The 20,427-nt window shown below is 40.6% G+C and overlaps 1 protein-coding gene across 1 annotated transcript; it reads left to right on the top strand.

Annotated features, from left to right (window-relative positions):
- The first annotated feature begins 622 nt into the window (after nucleotides 1–622).
- Nucleotides 623–4,883, top strand: LOC138877650 (uncharacterized). The gene is made up of 4 exons (XM_070157276.1): nucleotides 623–712; nucleotides 4,080–4,271; nucleotides 4,342–4,611; nucleotides 4,701–4,883. Exons 1-4 carry the CDS (start codon nucleotides 623–625, stop codon nucleotides 4,881–4,883), a joined length of 735 nt encoding a protein of 244 aa, XP_070013377.1.
- The last annotated feature ends 15,544 nt before the right edge of the window (nucleotides 4,884–20,427 follow it).

The following is a 20,427-nucleotide window of genomic DNA, read 5'->3' as shown; positions in this document are numbered from 1 at the left end:
TGCAACTTCACAACTCTCAAACTTCTCCGTCAACCATCTGAAATCACCCCGAGGCCCCCGAGACCTCAACCAAAAGTACAAACATATCCCAATACCTTATTTAAACTTTTTCCAATCATCAAAACACCTCAAACAACATCAAATTAACCAAAATAAATCGGATTCAAGCCAAATTTCCTAAAATCTTCCAAATTAGGCATTCGATCAAAAACCCAACCAAACCACGTCCGAATGACCTAAAATTTTGCACACACATCCCAAATGGCACAACGGAACTACCTCAACTCTCTGAATTCCAATCCGACCCCTATATCAAAATCTTGCCTACCAACCGGAAATCGCCAAAATATCAACTTCACCAATTCAAGCCTAAATCTACTACGAACCTCCAAAATTCATTCCGATCTCGCTCCTAAGTCACAAATCACCTCCTGAAGCTAACTGAACCATGGGAACTCACATTCGATCCCTCTAACACATAAGTCAACTTCCTGTTGACTTTTCTAACTTAAGCTTCCTTAAAAGAGACTAAGTGTCTCAAACCTTACCAAAATCATTCCAGATTCGATCCGACCAACCTGATACCAGATAATACGGATAAACAAAGCATAAAGAAACAGAAATGAGGGGAAACAGAGCGGTAACTCATAAGACAACTGGCCAGATCGTCATAGAAAAAAAGGCAGCAGACAAGCAGAATAAGAAGAAGCACGTTAGAAGACCATTGTATGGAGGGTATCGCTTTCCAAATTTTATTTACAAGAGTTGCTTAACTCTAAATAGTAGGATTAAAGATTAGATTATCTATGCGCTTCGCCCTGCCCACACTCCACAACTCGAAACCTCAATCAGGTCCTTTTCTTTTACCGAGCTCAATCAACTCCTTGACTAGTAGCTGCTATAATTTCATGCAAATAAATTTAGAAAAGAAACATTCTAAATTTTAATTTTTCTCGTATTGAAGGAATTTCTTTTAAAGCAAATCTGCACCTATAAGGAAAATGAACGTGTTTATGCCCCTTTTCTATCAAGTTACAAACTAGGAAATCTTGTGGTTGATTTTTCTTTAAACAATTAAAGTAACATAAAAAGATATCATAGATGCGAATTATAGAATTTTCTTTGATGGCGTTGATAGTTTGATGAAAGTTGGAGGAGAGACTTCCCTTTCAAGAGTCCAACACTCATTAATTTGGAACTGAAATATTAAAAAATGGGAAATAATTTATATTTTAAAATTTATTGTGCTTTCTTAGGATGGAGAGAGAACCAAGACGAAAAAACATGGCCGGGAGAGGGGCGAAAATATTAATAGTATGATTACTTTTTCTTATCATCTTGTACTTATTTTCAATATATATTTGAAAAAGATGAAATTATACATATATTTTGTTTACCCTAAAAATTAAATAACAATTAAACTTATAATACGATTTTAAGGATATGTGATTTCATCTAATAATAATTGATAAACGTGAAGATAAATAATGGAAATTGACAATAATATAAAGCAAACCAGTGTTTGAACAGTGTCCTTGAGCTCGAATATCCTCGAGCTAGTTATGCAAGAACAATTAAAATGCAACAAGCTGATAAACAAGAGAATGTAAATTAAAGAGAGAATATTGTATTGCTTTTATCTGTATCCATGTAAGGCCCTTACAAATGATGGTGACTCCTCTTTATATAGTAGAGGAATCCTAATTATGGTATAACTCTAATTACAGAAGAAAATCACATGATTAGCTAGATAACTGCCCCTGATTTGATTTGTTCTGAGATTTACGCCACGATCTCTGGTCGGTCACGAATATCTCGCTTTTCTGTTATTGCACTTTGCTCAAAGTCTACCATATTTGGTCTTGATCATTGCTGGCCTCGATTTCGACAGGCACCTCAAACCTTGGACTCGATACCTCATCTTCGTATTCTGGTCTGATCTATTACGAGGCTAACCCTCAATGCATTCCCCTGGTCTCGATCAAATAGCACAATCGGATAGGCGCGATTTTAACCGCATACAGATAGTCCTCTCATTTCATGAAATGTAATGAGAAGAAATGAATTGAGCCTTCGATTTTGTACCTCGATCATCATGACGTCATCCTCATGACGTAAGCGACGGAAGCGGCCGAAGCGTCTCGTTGGTACAGTTCCCAAAACTATTAATGAGTGCGGTTGATGGTCGGCCACTAGTGTCTTTGAACCATCGTTGTGAATCCTTAAATAGGTCTTCTTCTCACTTCCTCAAACTTTACTTTGAATTTTTCTTGTACTAATCTTCAAAAATCCCTTAGAATTCTCCAAGTCTATCTGCAAATCTTCAAAGGTTTTCATATCTGCTCCGTTACCAGCCTTTCTTCAAAACATCAAACCTTATTCTCTTCTTCTTTATTTACACAAAAATGATGAAGACATCAAAAACTGTTCCTCAAAAGGAAAAATCCTCTCCTTCGCGGTCGTTCGGTCATAAAACACCGGTGGAGCTGCGCCTTGAGGAATGCCTTCCCGAGATGGGGTACGATCTTTCTTCCGAATTCAAAGTCGAGAAAACTTCTTATGTCCCTGGCCGGTGTTAGCCAGTGTCTAGGCACATGTTCTCAATAACTGAGAGTGACCTCGAGAAAGTTAAGGAAGACTACCATTGGGAGAAGAAAAAGGTGGTGATTCCGTCTCCCGAGGAAGATATCACTACCCACGTGGAATGGTTTCTAAGTGTTTACACTTATCTTTTCATGTTGGGCCCTGTTGATCCCGTCATCATTGACTTCTGCCTCCAATACAAAATAACCCTATGCCAAACCAACCTTCCTTATGGTGGATTGTCATTTTGTTCCAAATTTTCGCGAGAAAAAAAAGAAGGAACGCCTTTTACCCTCTGCCACCTCATCAGGCTGTATAGGCCCCATATTTTTCGAGGTAGGTTGATAAAGCTTCAGCGTTAGGCCACCAAAGTATTGTTCTCTAGCATAGACGAGGACAAGGATCAAGGATGGATGGGTCGGTTTGTTCGAGTGAAAACTTCTAACCTAATTTTGGCCAAGAAGATGCCATTTCCCGAGAAGTGGAATATGGAGCATAAGTTCGATCCTTCCATTAGCTTTTATTTACAGTTTTGTTTCCTTTACTTCTTTTTACTGACATCTTTTTATGTGATGTAGCAGTCGCTTGGATGCCTGGTGCAATTTCGAACCTCAAGATCTGGGGTCGGACCCTAGCTTCGACCTCTTTGTATACTGAGCACTCATGGCGCGATTTAGCAAGGGACCGATGGGAGGCCGAAAATCACGGTAAGCCTTTTCTTTACGTTTCTGATGGCCTTAATATATTTCCCTCTTATTTGATTTCTTTTCATGCAGGCCTTGGGAAAGATGCAGTATTGAGGTCCCCATCCGGGGAGGATGAGGTTCCGCCCCCAGTCCCGAGGTTGTTGAAATAAAAGAAAAGAAAAAGGGTCTTGCCCTCCAATACTCTAAATCCCAAGAAGAGCCATGCTCGAAGGTCGAAAAAGGACACCGTCGCCTTTCCTACTAATGTAGCTCAGCGTCTAAGGGACGAAGAAGATGAAGATGCTGACTTTGACCTAGTAGCTCGAACGAAGAGGAGCGTCGAGGATCCGAAGGCCACTGAGCCGGTGATGATCGAAAAGGTTTAGCCTCGGACCAAGAAGATCTCAGAGGGTGGCCTGAGCAAAGTCCTCGTGTCCTTGGAGGTTGAAGATGCCTCCCGCCGTGATGAGCAATCAGTGAATGTGTCGGAAGGGGGCGGTTCCGAGGACCTTCGAAAGGAAGAGGACGCCCCAATAAACATTGACGATTCTCCACCCCTCCTCATATTTTTCGAGGGGCAACTTCAGGAAGCCCAGGCTATGGAGACCCCCGATGTGGGAATAGCCCACTAAGGGGAGGAACTTTTTCATGGTTGCTTCACGGGAGTCGAAGATACTTCCGATCTTGGTGATGCATCGAGTATCTTCGATGAGGCTCAGCGACTCCTGATCCAGGCAAGCCTCAACTCCCTTTATCAATATTACATTTGCCTTTATTTCCTCTTCCCTGATTTTCTTTCTTTCTTCATAGGCCTTGACGCTTCGTCAGGAAGCATTTTCTAAATCCCGGGTAGAGCTTAACCGGCATGAGGCCAATCTTAAAAGGCTCACGGAGGAGAGAAATGCCCTCAAACTCCTTAGTGGGCAAAAAGAAGAGGAGATCAAGGACTTTCGAGCTGAACTACTCACAACTAATAAAGAGCAGACTAACCTGATTAAGCGGGTAATGAAAAGTTTTCTTAGAAGTTCGATGTATCAATTCGAGAATGACGACTAACACTTTGATCTTTCAGGTTCAACAAAAGGCTGAGAAGATCAAGAAACTCTGTGAGGAGGCCAACATGACGAAGGCGGAGACTTTTAGGTGGAAACAAAACATGGACCGCCTTACCTCGAAGAATAATACTACTCGAGCCCAACTGTCATCGGCCGAACGCCAAATACAAAGCATAAAGGTGGAAAGCTTGGCCCGAGCCAAGAAAATTGAGGAGCTAGAAGCTCGGTTGGCTGTCGATCTAGCAAAGGTCGCATCTGAGGCAGATAGAGTAAAGGCTGAAGTAGAGGCAATCGTGGTCGTCTACCGAGTTGATGCTGAAGCTATTCAAGCCCGAGAGACTTGATTATACTAGGTTGTCAAGCATGCCAAGTCCAGTCTCGAAGAGAGACTCTCGAGAAGATCCATGCTCGTGGCTTCGACCTTGCTGTCCATATCGAGAACGTGAAACTACTCGAAGCTGAAGCTAAAGCGCTGCTTTCTTCTTCTTCTGATGAATCTGGGAACGCGAGTGGATCCGAGAGTGGAGAAAATGAAGATGAGGCTCTCGGGGAAGATTAGACATTTAGAATTTTTTTCTTTTTCGGATTTTTTGTGTAAGTCCCTGAGTGGTCTTTGTAAATATTTTTGCATATATGAAAGATCTATTTTCTTTCTGACTCGTCTCCAATTTCTGTTATGTGAAAACTCTATTTTGATTTTTGTCTTATATTAATTTTGATATACTTTATACCTTATGAGAATTTTGACTCACTTCGTTGCCTTGCAAAAATTTTGTCGAAGTCAGATTAGTATAGTCTCTATAATCGAGTGAGTACTTGCTCAAACTCGGAGTAGACAAAACCCTTAGGTTTCAGTTGAGTGAGGGTGGATTCTCGAACTTAAAAATATAATGGCCCTTAGGCTCTTGAATTGGGCCGATATGGCCTCAAAAGAGTGGCCTTTTCCCTTTTCGGCTTAAAAAGTTTAATAATATAAAAATTTGTTATGCCTTAGCACGAGATAAATCTGTAACCATCAGGATTCAGTGTTATCGAAAACATTTTACTTTGTTATGCCTTAGCATAAGCTTGTTCGAGAGTTCACACAATTTGGTACCCCTTAAGGTTTTTGAGGGTTGAAGTTATCAAAACTCTTTATAACTTTGCTGAGGGTAGCCTTTTTTGACCGGTTTTATGAAAATATTTGAAGGCCTAATTTATTAAAAAATTTAAATGTCTTCAAACCATGTTAGTTTGGTCGTAGCCTTTAACTCGAGATTTTCCCTTTGGGCTTGTTTCTCAATTACACTTCGAGTTTGTTCGAAGCGTCAATCCCCTAGTGGGATGGTCGTGGCCCGTAAAGATGAGGGTGGCCTTTGTAAGGTCTTATAATCTTGAAGTTTAATAATTCGAGCATGTCAATTTTTAGATGGCAGTCCCCGGGTACGGGGTTGATTGTTCGAGCTTTAGTTGCGATCAGCGCTTGAGCCAGTTTTCGCAATAAATGATAAGTATGAAATTGTAAAGTAGAAATTTCACTAAGGCATAGAACATCAAGCAAGGAAAAAAATACTTCTTTCAATAGATTATTCTTGCATACATGTTTTGTCATTAGGTCTCAAGTAATCTACATAGACACGGTTCATTTGACCGTTTGGCCCTTTACAAAATTTACCTATCGAAACCCTGTTGACAAAAAGCATTCTTAAAAACATACCATTTGAGGGTGATGCCCCCCAGTATTCGAGGTTGATTGTAAAGAATCTTTGTATACTGTTGAATTGCTCTGAGTTAGCCGAACAATGGTTGCCTCGTTAAAAACATTGCCGAAAAAGTCCATTTGGGATAAAAACCGGTCTAAGGGAAAAAAAGTGCAACACGTGCTTTCAGACCTAAGGACCTTGTTTTTGGAGAGAACTTCGATGTCTTCGATTGAGCACCTGCAACAAGTTATTATAAAATACAAGTGAAAAAGGAGAAGGTCATACCTTAGCAATAATATCGTTTGATGAGTGATATGTTCCAATTATTTGGAAATTGTTCGCCATTCATCGTGCCAAGTTTATAAGATCCCTTTCCGACGATGTTGAAGACCTGATATGGTCCCTCCCAGTTTGGACCGAGCTTTCCCTCATTTGGGTAATGAGTGTTGATGGTGATTTTTCTCAGGACTAAGTCCCCAATTTGAAGTGTCGAAGATTAGCTCTTTGATTGTAATATCTCTCGTTTGCTATTTCTGGACGACCATTCGAACAAGGGCGGCTTCCCGTTTTTCATCTAGCAATTTGAGGCTTGTATTCATAGCCTGATGATTTGAATCCTCCGTTGTGTATCGAAACCTGATGCTAGGTTCCCCGACTTCGACCGGGATTAGTGCTTCGGCGCCATATACAAAGGAGAACGGTGCTGCCTCCGTACTGGATTTTGGCGTTGTTCGATATGCCAAAAGGACTTCGAACAAAATTTCTATCCATTTTCCTTTAGCGTCATTCAATATCTTCTTTAGATTCTGAATGATGGTCTTATTTGTCGATTCGGCCTGTCCGTTACAACTAGGATGATATGTCATCGACAAGATCCTTTTTTATTTTGTGATCTTCGAGGAACTTTGTTATTTTGCTGCCGATGACTTGTTTTCCATTATCGCATACAATCTCGGCGGGTATCCCGAATCAGCATATGATGTGATCCCAAATGAAGTTTATGACTTCTTTTTATTTGACTTCAGAAAGCCTGTGCTTTAACCCACTTAAAGAAATAGTCAGTCATAAATAAAATGAACTTAGCTTTTACCTGGGGCCGATAGCAGAGGGCCGACGATATCTATTCCCCATTTCATGAACGACCATGGAGATAGGACTGAATGAAGTTTCTCTCCAGGCTGGTGGATCATTGGTGCATGTCTTTGACATTTGTTGCATTTTGACCAAACTCCTTAGTATCTTTTTCCATATTGGTCCAATAGTATCCTGCTCTGATGACTTTGTGAACCAGTGATTTGGCACCAGAGTGGTTCCCGCAAGTACCCTCATGAATTTCTCGTAAGACGTAGTTAGTGTCTCTTGGACCAAACATATTTCCAATGGTCCATCGAACATCCTTTTGAATAATGTTCCATCTTCAGCTAATGTGAATCGTGCAACCTTTATTCGCATGGTTCTCGATTCCTTAGGGATGGGAGCTTCCTAGTTTTTAGATACTCGATATATTTGCTCCTGCAATTCCAAGTTAAGCTTGTGGAGTTTCTTTCATCATGGACTTCTTCAACTATTGACTTTGAAAGTTGTACGACAGTCCCCAAGCTAATTTGTTCATTTTTGACTGATGATCCCAAATTTGAAAGGGTATCGGCTTCACTATTCCTTTCTCGAGGCACATGCTGTAGGGTCCATTCGTTAAACCAGTATGGGGTTACTTGCAGCTTGTCTAAGTATCTTTGAATTTGATTTTCTCGCACCTCGAAGGTCCTGCTGACTTTGTTAACCACAAGTAGGGAGTCACACTTGGACTCGATGACTTCTGCTCCGAAGCTTTTAGCCAGCTCGAGACCTGCAATCATGGCCTCCCACTCGGCCTCATTATTAGTCAACTTAGGGGTTTTGATAGATTGTCTAATTGTACTGCCTGTGGGCGGCTTCAAAATAATGCCTACCCCAGACCCCTTCACATTTGAAGCACCATCTATGTAAAGGGTCCACAACCCCCAAAGATGTACCCGTTTTTTACAAAAGTTCCTTTTCGACCTCGGGTACGAGGGTTGGTGTAAAGTTGGCAACGAAGTCTGCCAAGATCTGAGACTTGATGGTCGTTTGGGGTTGATACTCGATATCATACCCACTAATTTCGATGGCCCAATTAGCCAATCGGCCTGAGAGTTTAGGCTTGTGCAGAACATTACAAAGAGGGTTGGTGGACACCACGCAAATTGGGTGGCACTGAAAATATGGATTTAATTTCTTAGAGGCGCTTATTAGAGCAATCACTAATTTCTCGAAGTGTGGGTACCAGGGCTCGGCTTCACCTAAAGTTTGACTAACATAGTAAACAGGAAATTATGTACCTTGCTCTTCTCGAACTAGGACACCACTTACCGCGACTTCCGAGACTGCCAAATATAAGTAGAGCTGCACGTCTGCTTTCGGAGTATGAAGCAATGTTGGGCTCGAAAGATACCGCTTTAACTCTTCCAATGCCTATTGGCATTTCGGGGTCCAAGCAAAATTGTTTTCTTTTTGAGCAGTGAGAAGAACTTGTAACTTTAATCTAAAGACCTCGAGATGAACCGACCTAAGGCGGTTATCCGTCCCATTAATCTTTGTATGGCCTTAACGCTGTCCACGACCGTGATGTCCTCGATCGCCTTTATTTTATTGGGGTTCACCTCGATTCCCCAATTTGACACCATAAAGCCAACGAACTTGCTCGAACTGACCCCGAATGCATATTTCTCAGGATTGAGCTTCATGCTGTATTTTCTTAATATGTTGAAAGTTTCCTGCAAATGTGTCAAATGGTCCTATGCGCATAAGGACTTAACTAGTATATCGTCAATATATAATTCTATTGATTTACCTATTTGTTCTTCAAACATTTGATTCACTAGGCGTTGGTAAGTAGCACCGGTATTGTTAGCCCAAATGACATTACATTATAACAATATGTGCCATACTTAGTGATGAAGGAAGTCTTTTCCCGATCCTCCGGGTTCATTTGAATTTGATTGTACATGGAATAGGCATCGAGAAAACATAGGATCTCGTGGCTGGTTGTGGCATCGATCATGCGATTGATATTCAACAGAGCAAAAGAGTCTTTGGGACATGCTTTGTTTAAATCTTTACGATCTACAAACATTCTAAGTCTGTTCCCCTTCTTGGGGACTACAACTACGTTTACTAATAATTCGGGATATTTTACTTCCCAGATGGATCCTATTTTGAGAAGTTTAGTTACCTCGTCCTTGATGAATACATATTTTACCTCGGATTGGGGCCTTCTTTTTTGCTTTACCGGTCTGAACTTTGGGTCCAGGCTCAACCGATGTGTTGTGATCTCCGATGGGATTTCTATCATATCTAGGTGGGACCAAGCAAAATAATCTATGTTATTTAAAAGAAAGTAAACGAGTTTTTTCCTGAGCTCGGGAGTTAACCCCGTGCCTAAGTATACCTTTCGATCGGGAAGATGCTCGATCAATATGATTTGTTCCAGCTCCTCGACCATTGAATTTGTTGCATCAGAATCATTGGGGCTCATGAAGGTTTGAGGTATCATAAAATTTTCATTCTCGAAGATCTCCTGCTCCTCCAACAGGGCCGAGGCCAGTACCTGTGGTTGCTATTTGATTTCATGTTTTCCCTTTGGCTCTGATTCGTTTGTTGATGAAAGCGCCAATACTGGTACTACTTTGTCGATTGCAAACATCTCTTTGGAAGCTGGTTGTTCGCCGTACACCATTTTGATTCCTTACGATGTTGGGAATTTCAAAACCTAATGGAGCGTCGAAGGTACTGCCCTAATATTATAAATCCAAGGTCTTCCGAGCAGTGCGTTGTATCTCCTATCACCTTCGATTACATGGAACTTTATTTCTTGGACAGTCTCGGCCACATTCACTAGCAACATGATTTCCCCTTCGGTGGTTTCACTTGCTATATTGAAACCGTTAAGTATTCAAGTTGTAGGCATGATTTGATCCTGGAGGCCTAGTTGCTCTATGACCCTCGATCGAATAATGTTTGCCGAGCTGCCTGGATCAACCAACACACGTTTAACTTGAATTTTATTCATAAGGTAGATATTACAAGTGCGTCGTTATGAGGTTGTTCGATCCCTTCTCCATACCCATCGCTGAAAGATAAGGTATCTTCTGGTAAGTAGTCCCGGGTACACTTCACCCTTGTGATTATCACTTTGGTTCATTTAAATATCAGGCTTGGAGGAATATCGATCCCACCAAAGATCATATAAATCACGTGTTGCAGTTCCTCCTGTTCTTTTTTCCTATTTGCATCCCTGTCTCTAAAGTGATTTGTAGCTCAATCACTCAAGAACTCTCGAAGGTGACCCTCGTGACCATCGTTGAATAAACGCGCTACCTTCTCCCTTAACTATTTGTAGTCTTCGGTTTTGTAACCATGGGTTCTATGATATTTGCATATTTGATTAGGGTTCCTTTGAGCTGGATCGGTCTGTAGAGGTTTGGGCCACCTAGTATCCTTGATTCGTCCAATGGCTGATACAATACCCGAGGCATCAATGCTAAAGTTGTATTCTGATAACTGTGGAACTTCTTTGGACTCGACATGTTTGTCGAAGCCACCCTTACTCATGATCCCTCGGGAAGTCTTTCCCTCGATCATTCCTTTGATCATTCCAAACGATATTACGTCCTGGTCCATTATCCCTACGATCTGCGGTATATGATTGGTATCGATCTTTGTTCGATCGGGGCTCTCTATCGATGTCTCTTTGAATCCTGCCTTCGAATCTATTTGGGCAGACGGAATCGGAAAGGGATCCTAACTGATCATCCTGGACTCTGATTTTTGACTGGTATCAATTATGTACATCGGCCTAGGTCACAGCCGGATATTCAATTAAATTCTGCTTTAGTTGTCGTGATGCTACCGAACTTCGCTTGTTCAAACCTTGAGTGAAAGCTTGGACATCCCAATCATCGGTGACCGGGGGTAGGTGCATGCGTTCTATATGGAACCGAGATACGAATTCCCTTAACATTTTATTGTCCTTTTGTCTCACTTTAAAGAGGCCTGACTTCCTAGTCGCAACCTTTATTGCTCCGGCTTGTGCCTTTATGAATAATCGGCAAGCATGGCGATGGAATCGATAGAATTGGGCGGCAAATTGTGGTACCATATCATCGCCCCCTTCGATAAATTTTCTCTGAATTTTTTCAATAGAACAGATTTAGTTTCATCATCCTCTAAGTCATTTTCCTCTATGGCTCATGTATAAGAAGTGACATGCTCATTAGGATTAGTGGTTCTATTGTACTTGGGAATTTTTGGCATGCAGAACTTATTTGGAATGGGCTTCATAGCCGCTCTTGGTGGGAAAGGCTTCTGTACAAACTTCTTAGAATCTAAAACTTTTAGAATCAGGGGTGCCCTAAGTATTTGATCAACCAGTGAGTTGTATGTTTCTATATTTTTATCATTAACCTCAATTTTTTTCTCCTGATTCGGTCCGTTTGGTGAGATCCTCGTGGCTGGACCAGTTCCCGATCCATTATCATTCGATTTATCTGGTACAGGTTCGGCCCTATGATTAGCTTCCTGTGATACATCGAGCTCAATTCTTCTCGGTGCTCGATTAAGATTTTGGAATTGTGCTATCGCAGCTTGCTGAATCTACAACATTTCAAATATCATTCGAAGGCTAATCCCACTTTCTTCACCGCTTTGTGCGTTCTGGTTGGCAGCCCGGACATCTCTATGGATGCTATTTTCAGGGTCCGCACTTAAATTTTCATGAATGGCAACACGAGAACCGACATCGAGTGGATCTGCGGTCGGTGGTCCATCGGGGATGGCTGGAGCTACTCCATTTCCTGGGGCGATTATGTTCTTGTTCTCGCCATGAAGACCAAGGCCGATGTTTATGTGAGTGGGCACTGTTCTTGATACCCAATTTTTCCCTATATATTTTTAAATATTCATAAATACCTTCAAAATAGCATATATACGCATATATAAGCATGCACAAAGCTTTTATTATTTTTCCCATAATTTTAAGAGTTTAAATTGATTTATTTTCTCCCCTTTTATCCATAAAAATCCCAATAATTATTTCCAAATTATTGTTTCGATAATTCATTTATTTAATTTCTATACTTATGCCAAATTATAGCTAGTATAATGTTTATGCATTTTTATAATTACATTAAATATTTTTAAGCTAAATTGCATATAATTGCAATATTAGCCCATATTGAGGTATAATTATATTTTATATGCATAAAATTGGTCCCCATATTTTTAAAATTTCAATTATGTATTTTAAATCATTTTTGCACCTTAAATTATTTTCCAAAAATTACCAATTATTTTTATAAATTAAATAGGGGGAAAATTGGCTATTTAAATTATAGCCAATTCAAGCTTTCAATTATAGCCAAAATTGGACCCCTCTCTACCCCAATTTCACACCCAATCACCCGACCTAGACCCTATACACGTCTATCCGACCCAAAAAAACCATCAGATCATGACTGTTGATCTAAAAGATCAACGACCAAAATTCATTCTTTCCTTTCTAATTCCTAAGGACCCCCAAACCCTAAGCCATTTTCAAAAGGCGCCACCTTTAGATGCTCTCATATTTTCTCCTCTCTCAAACCTAACCCTAGACTCGGTCAATCACCTCTTTCTCTGGTCATCTCCGGTCATCTCCGACGATCACCCTTTCAACCCAAACCTCCAATGGGTCTCTCATCGCCCTGCTCATCATCTCTAAGGCCTTCAAGGATCCCGGGCCATGTCAATTTGGACCTAGGGTTTCTATTTCTGTTACTTATGGATTCTCCGGTATGATTTTGGGCAAAATCACACCGTATATGTCACGATCGGTGAAGTTGCAACAGGTTCTTTCGATTTCCATTTGGGTTTCCTTTTGAAACCCTAACTCTCTTCTGAATCTCTCAGATCTATGTTATTTTCATGCTTTAAGCCTATTTCCTTCTATGATTTGCCTATTTTTTGAACTTATTCTGAAAGATCCTCATTTTTAAACCATTTTACTTACTTTAAAAAACTAGGGTTTTCTCGGAATTCTTTCTACACCTGTTTCAACCGATTTCTTCATGATTAAACCTTTTTTCCTTGCTTATTTTGACCGATTCTATGTTTCTATTGCCTTTTAACTCGACTATGTTAAAAGCCCTAATTTCTAAGGATTTTCTTTGCTTTGGTTATGTGTGTTAGCATGATTTTCTTCACTTTGGTTCCGTGTGTTAGCATGATTCTCTTTGCCTTGGTTCTGTGTGTTAACATGATTTTCTTTGCCTTGGTTCTGTGTGTTAGCCTGTTTACCTGATTCTTGTTAATCTCTCGTGGTCACCATGATTCGCATATGTTCTGTTGAATCTTTAGCCTACTTATATCACCTCTGTATGATTGTGTTTGCTCATCTCTTGTTTCTTTCTGTCTATATAGCTGACTTTGTTTGTTTGCTACTCCTGTTCATTCATCTTTATTTATCTGGTGAGAAGACAGAATTATGACTCCCCATGATTGATTCTGATTTTCCTTAACTGATGATAATTGAAAGACTTTCTTTCAAAGCCCTAGAATTCCACTCGTCTGTAAATTAACTAATTTCTTTAACTTATATACTATGGAACTTTGTTTTACTCAGTCTTTCCTTAATTGGGTTTTTTTTTTGAATTTGGTCCTAATTGACTACTCTATGCCTAATGAACCTTGTCTCCTTCGTTATTTAATCATGCACTGATTTTTCTTCTTGCCTTATATGGTACTGAATCTTTCCGTTTGATTTTGATTCCCTTAACTTAAGGGAGTACTTCCTTGATTCTCTAATTGATTGATTCTGAGTTCTTAATTTAGTATACTACTATAATTTTTACCTTATTCCACTACCTACTTTCAACTATAAATACTTTACGTCTTTTACAAACAAGACACGGACACTTGGTTTTTCAAAACCCCTCTCTTATTAAAAATCCCTATTCTTCCCCCTCTCTTGTGCTATTTGCTACTATTAGCTGGCTGCAAGCCAAGGCTGATCCTCTGTGCTCTTTGGTTCTTTTATTCCGCTTACTTCTATCTTCATTTGTATGTCCTAGTTTAATTTAAAGCCTCAACAACAACATGCTTCTCTTCTTGTTTCAGTTGCTTTTATTTCTAGCTTGCTTTTACTTGTGGTTTTGTTGTGAAGTTTGTAGTTAGGTTATATAATCAACATGCTAGTATGACTCCCCTCCCTTTAAATCAATGTATTCCCTTATGTGATTCAAAGCATGCCTGGACAATTGTTTGACCTACTGTGTACTTACCATTTTTGTGAATCCCAAATCCCTATCCCCCTCTATGTGTTTATGTTCCTCATGACTGGTTTGTGATTATGCCAGTATCAACTATCTCTGAGCATGTCTAAACCAGTCCTAAGACCCCTTGCTGGGGTTATGTGTCTGCAGTCAAGTGTTTGTGTATCCCCAAACCCTTTGACCCCTGTGTGACTACTGAATTCATTTGGATTCTATGTGTGATCCTATCTTGAAGTGCTTGGTTTTGTTTACCACTCTAACCTCTTTCCAACAGCCTATATTACTTTACTAATTGCTTTCAAAATAGACTTTTTAGTCCAGTCTTTAATAAACTTCTTTCAACCTATGTCCTGCACTTTCACTTTACTCTTAGTTAATAAGTTCTGCCCTTTCTAGTATGTGCACTGCCTTGGGATCCTCTTGAGAACCCTCTGAACTCTGGCATACTGAGGCTGGCCTTTCCACACTGCACTGGTTCAATGCTTGGTTACTAAGTGTAGGTGGTACGGGGTCCTTGAGACCGTTAGGGAACTTTGATGCACCTAGACTCTGATTTGTCTATGGAAATGAGGCTTGTAAGACCATTGGAGGCTTTGGAAAACTTGGGCCTGATTGCAGGCTCTCTATAGAATAGCTTTTTGATTTTCCATTTCATTTATGTAATTCAGTTATTGGCATGTAATAATTTGTAAACAGATATTTGGGGTATTAGTAAAAGGGTGGGTAGATGTGTACTTTGTGGGGTAATATGGGTAGAAATCCTGCTCTTAGGGTTTTGCTTTCAAATCTTCCTGCTTTACCCAATAGAAAACATATTCATAGGGTTTTACTCTTGTTGAATCTGATTTTGTTTGCATCATAGACATCATGCCTATAGGCTTCCACTTCCAATGTCGTTTGCATCAAGTAGAAATTATGTTCTTAACGTTCTACATTTTCGAAGTCATGTTCATAGGTTTTTCAAACAATCGTATCTTAAATCAATTAAAGTGTAGATACCACATCTATATGACCTAATTCTGATTCAATAAGTCTTTCATATGTTACTACAAATTGACTAAAACCAGGAATACGCCTAGATACCATGTCTATCGGGATTTCTATTTGCAACTATATCTTAGAATCTAATTAGCCTGATAAGTCGATTTCATTTCGCCTAATTTACTTCTTAAAACCGGTCTTATTAAGCGATGGCATTTCCTAAAACTAGTTCTTTCAAAATTGCTTTAATCTCATTTGATATCCTACCTATAGGTATCACAAGGGTCTATTTCGAAAACCTGTTCATTTCTGTATTAATATAGACACAATATACTGCATATAAACAAGCCTTAGGGCATTTTCAAACCTGCATTTCCCTGAAACTGTTTTTGTCATTCAACTTTCCTGATTATAATAAGCTTCTAAAGAGGAGTCCCTAGGCAACTACTAGGTTATAACTTCTCGATCTGAATGTGGTCTATTTCTGCATAATCACTTAGAAATCTTGCTTTAGGACTTTAATTAATAAAGACCTTACTTGTGTTTGAGTCTTGCTGCCTATATGATTGTTTGAGGAGGAATTGTGAGCCTCTTAATTGCTCCCATTATGTGGAAGTCCTAAATGCTTTTTTGACTGTCGCCTTAGATTTTTGCCTTTAAAACCTTAGGGGTACGTCTAGAACCACCTATAGTAGAGGTCCTAACTCCCTCCGGGACTATTAAGAAGGGACGGGTAGCAGCACGCAATAGGAATCAGTGACCAAACACTCGCTTTGCATGACCAATAAGGGAATGGGAAGGGTAGACATGGGATATGATGACTACGCATTAATGTCACGTGTAGCCCCTCATCAAGGAGTGTTTACCGGACATTGCGTGGGGTGATCCTATAAGATAAACAACCTAGGACCCCTCCCTACCCCAAATCCTCTCCTTATTTAAATTTTTTTTATAATTTGTTCAAACCTTTATTTCACTACTTGAATTGTTCAATGTGCTTTACAAACAACTTATTTGATTCAACTATTTGTATGGACTAATCCGTGAATGTAAGTTCGATCGGGACCCACCGTTGTGGACCAAGATGGGTGCCTAGCACCTTCCCCTTGAGGTTACTCTGAGCTCTTACCCTTATCTCTGGTAATAGAAACCAACCCAAGAGTTAATCACTCTAGGTGCCCTAACGCACCATAATCGTTAGGTGGTGACTCTTCAAATACCCATTTCACAAAAGGAAATGAGTCATTACGCCCCATGAATGTGGAAACCCGGAATCCTCTCCGCGGAGGGAAAAAAGGGGTGTGACAGCATGGCGACTCTGCTGGGGATGTTTTTAGGCTCTTACCATAACGAACTTGTTTTTACAAATTAGTCCAAGCATGCATATCCCATACCTTGCTCTCTTATCTGGATTTAACTGTTGTTTCTTTTAAGCATTTATGCTTCTGAAAACTGACTTATCTCTTGGTTTTCCTTTTCTTGTAACTGTCTCTTCAATTATTTAAATGCTGTATTTATTTTTCCAACGTGAAAAAACTTGCCTACATGTTATTAACTACTGCATAAATCATGCTCCACATCATATTCCACTCGTGCGCCTCAAATCCTATAGCAACACTTTAATGAGTGGTTGCGCTCTTCCTATTTATTACCCTTAAATTCGGAAAGGCTTATTTGCAGTAAAACTAGTCGATCAGCGGTGCAGTCGACGGTTCCGTGCCTTCCCCCTCATGTTGTCCACTTGAGGGTACCGGTCTAAAAACTCATAGAAACCTTACTCTATTTTAATTGTGCATGCATTATGGTCAAACCTAGTTGGATTAGTTATGTGGTTCACATAATGATCCTTTAAGATAAGAATTATCCAAAGTCCATCAGGTTTTTCATAATCCCAACGGATGCGATCACGTTCTGTGCATTAATTTGGAGGACTAAATGCTGATATACTAATCATAAATGTATAAATAGTCGAGTCCAGTGGGGGTAAGGCCTAACTCTTTTATTTTGCAGAAAATGAGGCACGAAGTCCCCAGATTCGGTATGGTTAGCAATATCCCTCCATTGTTGCTCAATTGGTGGGAAGATCTTTCCTCAAGTGACAAGAAGCATGTGAACCAAACAAGAAATTCATCGAGGCTGCTACCCTATTCTGGGATAGTGAAAGAGCCGTGTTCTGTTTCAGTGACATAGAAATGACACCGCTCCTAGAGGAAATAGGAGGACTTACAGGGTTGACTTGGGACTGTCCCGGGCTTTTGGTGCCAGAAAACCGTACAGGTAGGGGATTTTTGAAGATGGTGGGGCTGAAAAAGAATGCTGACCTAGTATGCCTGAAGGATTCCTACATACCTTTCGAATATCTCTACGAGAGGCATGGCCACAGTAAGTCTTTCCGCACTTATCATGATGAGATCACCCTCACTTCACTGGGTCACATCCATTGTAGAGTGTTCGTGTTCATTGTGTGCTTTCTAGGGATGATAGTGTTCCCAATGAAAAAGGGAAGAATCCACACTAAGTTGGCCATGGTTGCCAAAATTCTGATGGAGGGGATTAATGTACAGACGTATACCATGCTCCCTATGATCATAGCTGATATCTATAGGGCCTTGGAATGCTGTCAAAGAGGGGTCCATCATTTTTAGGGTTGTAATTATTGTTGCAATTATGGTTATTAGAGCATCTAAAAAAGGGTCGCTATCGCTTAGAATTTCCGCGAAGAGCTTGGAACGGCCACATCGCTTTCCATCACCCTAAGCAGATGACCTACATTCCGGACAGATTTGCTCAGCCGGAAAGTGCCAGCGAATGGGTAGAGTTCTTCGACAATCTGACTGAGGAACAGGTGTAGTGGATGATTGAATAGGTTCCAACGGATGAATTCATTATCAGATCCAATGATGCTCTGCATTTGGTGTTGATCGGGTTGAGAGGGATATATCCATATTTCCCCATACGAGTTATGATGCAAGCAGGCAGAAAGCAGGTTGTACCAAGGGTCGTCAAGATGAGTCATTTCAGAGCAGATTTCCAAGATGATGACATACCTTACTAGTGCCAAGCTCAGCACATGTGGCACTGCAAAATCATTGTGGAGAAAAGCACTGTTAATCCAGACAGATATCATGCGAGGTGCGAGCCTCTCTACCCTGCATGGTTGGAGGACAATCTGAAAGGAACAGTGACACCAGGGACTGGTCGAGGGAACATAATCATAGATGAGGAAGCTGAAGCCCAAGTCAAATACAACAGTTTGTGCAAGAGAGTCCACGACTCTGAGAATGAGCATCAGGAGATACATGAGAGGAATGTGAGGTTGATCGAGGAATGGAGAGATGGCAGTTGTTTCCAATAGAAAACCGGAATACCTGGGACAAGGAATAGTGAAGCTGGAGGGCAAAGTCATAAAAAGGATTGAAAACTATCAGAATGCTGAAGGAGCCGAGGGAGGACATCTGGCCCGGGCCTACTTGTTGCTGAGACTGCGCGAGTTGGGAGATCTGTTTGATTGAGTCCGGAAGATCGAATGTAGGGGAGGTCCTTCTGGGACCAAATAGATTAGGTTTACTTGCCTTTCTTAAAATGTAATAAGGCCAAGTACTAGTAGTGGCCTGATTTTTTCATTATGTTAGTGTCATTTTTGGATTCGTCTACTTTTATATTATGAAATGAAGCATTTATTGGCATGTTAAGTTCTCCAAATTTGTTTGTCGCTAGGCCTACCTCGTGCAGAACGAGGCTCCCAAATTAGGATACGAGTTTATATCTTGCACTATGTGTTTAAATACTGCAAATATTTCAGGATCCCCACTAACTTGTTACCTTTTGTTTTGTTTACTTTTATTATTATTATTCCCATCCCTATAGGTTGGTTCATCAATACTGGCCTCATCAGCATATCATACCAGATGCAGAGGCCCTTCACCTCCTCCTCCTCCAAGCAACACAAAAGGTAGAGGGAAATCAAAGATGTACGACTTAAGTGGAATCCGAAAGGAAAAAGTTGAGAACACAAAGACTTCCGATGGCCGTAGTACTCCGACCCCGAATGACCTGGTTTTAAGACTTGAGCAAAAGATACTAGAACTGCAAGGAGAACTTGAGCAGGTCCGCAATTTGGCAAACTTGTCACTCACCCTCAATGTCCCTGATATCCACCAATAGAACGCAAAGAAACCAACACCTCCTCAAAATACACAAAACCAACAGTCGCAAAATCCTACCATAGCAAATCAATAAACAACTCCGCAACAAAATATCAATCCATTGCTGATACAAACTCTGCCACAACAGCATCAACCAAACCCGTACCCACAAACCACCACTTACCAAACTCCCCAAAATACACCACCGCTCATTCCAGATCCACAAAACTCCACCAATGACCAACACTATACCCAAGTTCCTGGCACCCACTAGAGCAATTCCATATACGTGGAAACTATACCACATTCTACCCAGCCCATCTCCTGTGCACCGAAATCCTCTGAAAAGGACCTGCTCATTAAGAACATGGCCGAAAAACTCAAGAAGCTAACAAGATGAGTTCAAGGTGTTGAAGGCGATAGAGGAATAGAAGGTCTGAACTATGAAGATTTGTGCATACAACCTGATGTGGAACTGCCAGAGGGGTACAAACCTCCTAAGTTTGAAATGTTCGATGGTGCAGGTGATCCCATGGTTCACCTAAGGACTTACTGAGATAAGCTTGTCGGGGTTGGAAAAGATGAAAATATTCGAATGAAGCTCTTTATGAGGAGCCTTACTGGGGACGCATTGTCTTGGTATATCAGCCAGAATCCCAAGAAATAGTCCAATTGGGTAAGCATGGCGTCAGATTTCATGGACCGGTTTAGGTTCAACATAAGAAATGCACCTGATGTCTTCTATATCTAGAATCTCAAGAAGAAGTCTACTGAGACTTTCCGCGAATATGCTACTCATTGGAGGTCGGAAGACGCCAAGATCAGGCCCGCTTTGGACGAAGAACAGATGAATAAATTCTTCGTTAGAACACAGGATCCACAATATTATGAGAGACTGATGGTCATCGAAAATCTCAAATTCTCTGATATCATCAAGCTCGGGGAAAGGATCAAGGAAGGAATCAAGAGCG

This window comes from Nicotiana sylvestris, chromosome 9 (assembly GCF_000393655.2).
Source record: "Nicotiana sylvestris chromosome 9, ASM39365v2, whole genome shotgun sequence".
In the NCBI taxonomy this organism is placed as follows: Eukaryota; Viridiplantae; Streptophyta; class Magnoliopsida; order Solanales; family Solanaceae; genus Nicotiana; species Nicotiana sylvestris.
This window is presented reverse-complemented; position numbering and strand designations above follow the sequence as displayed.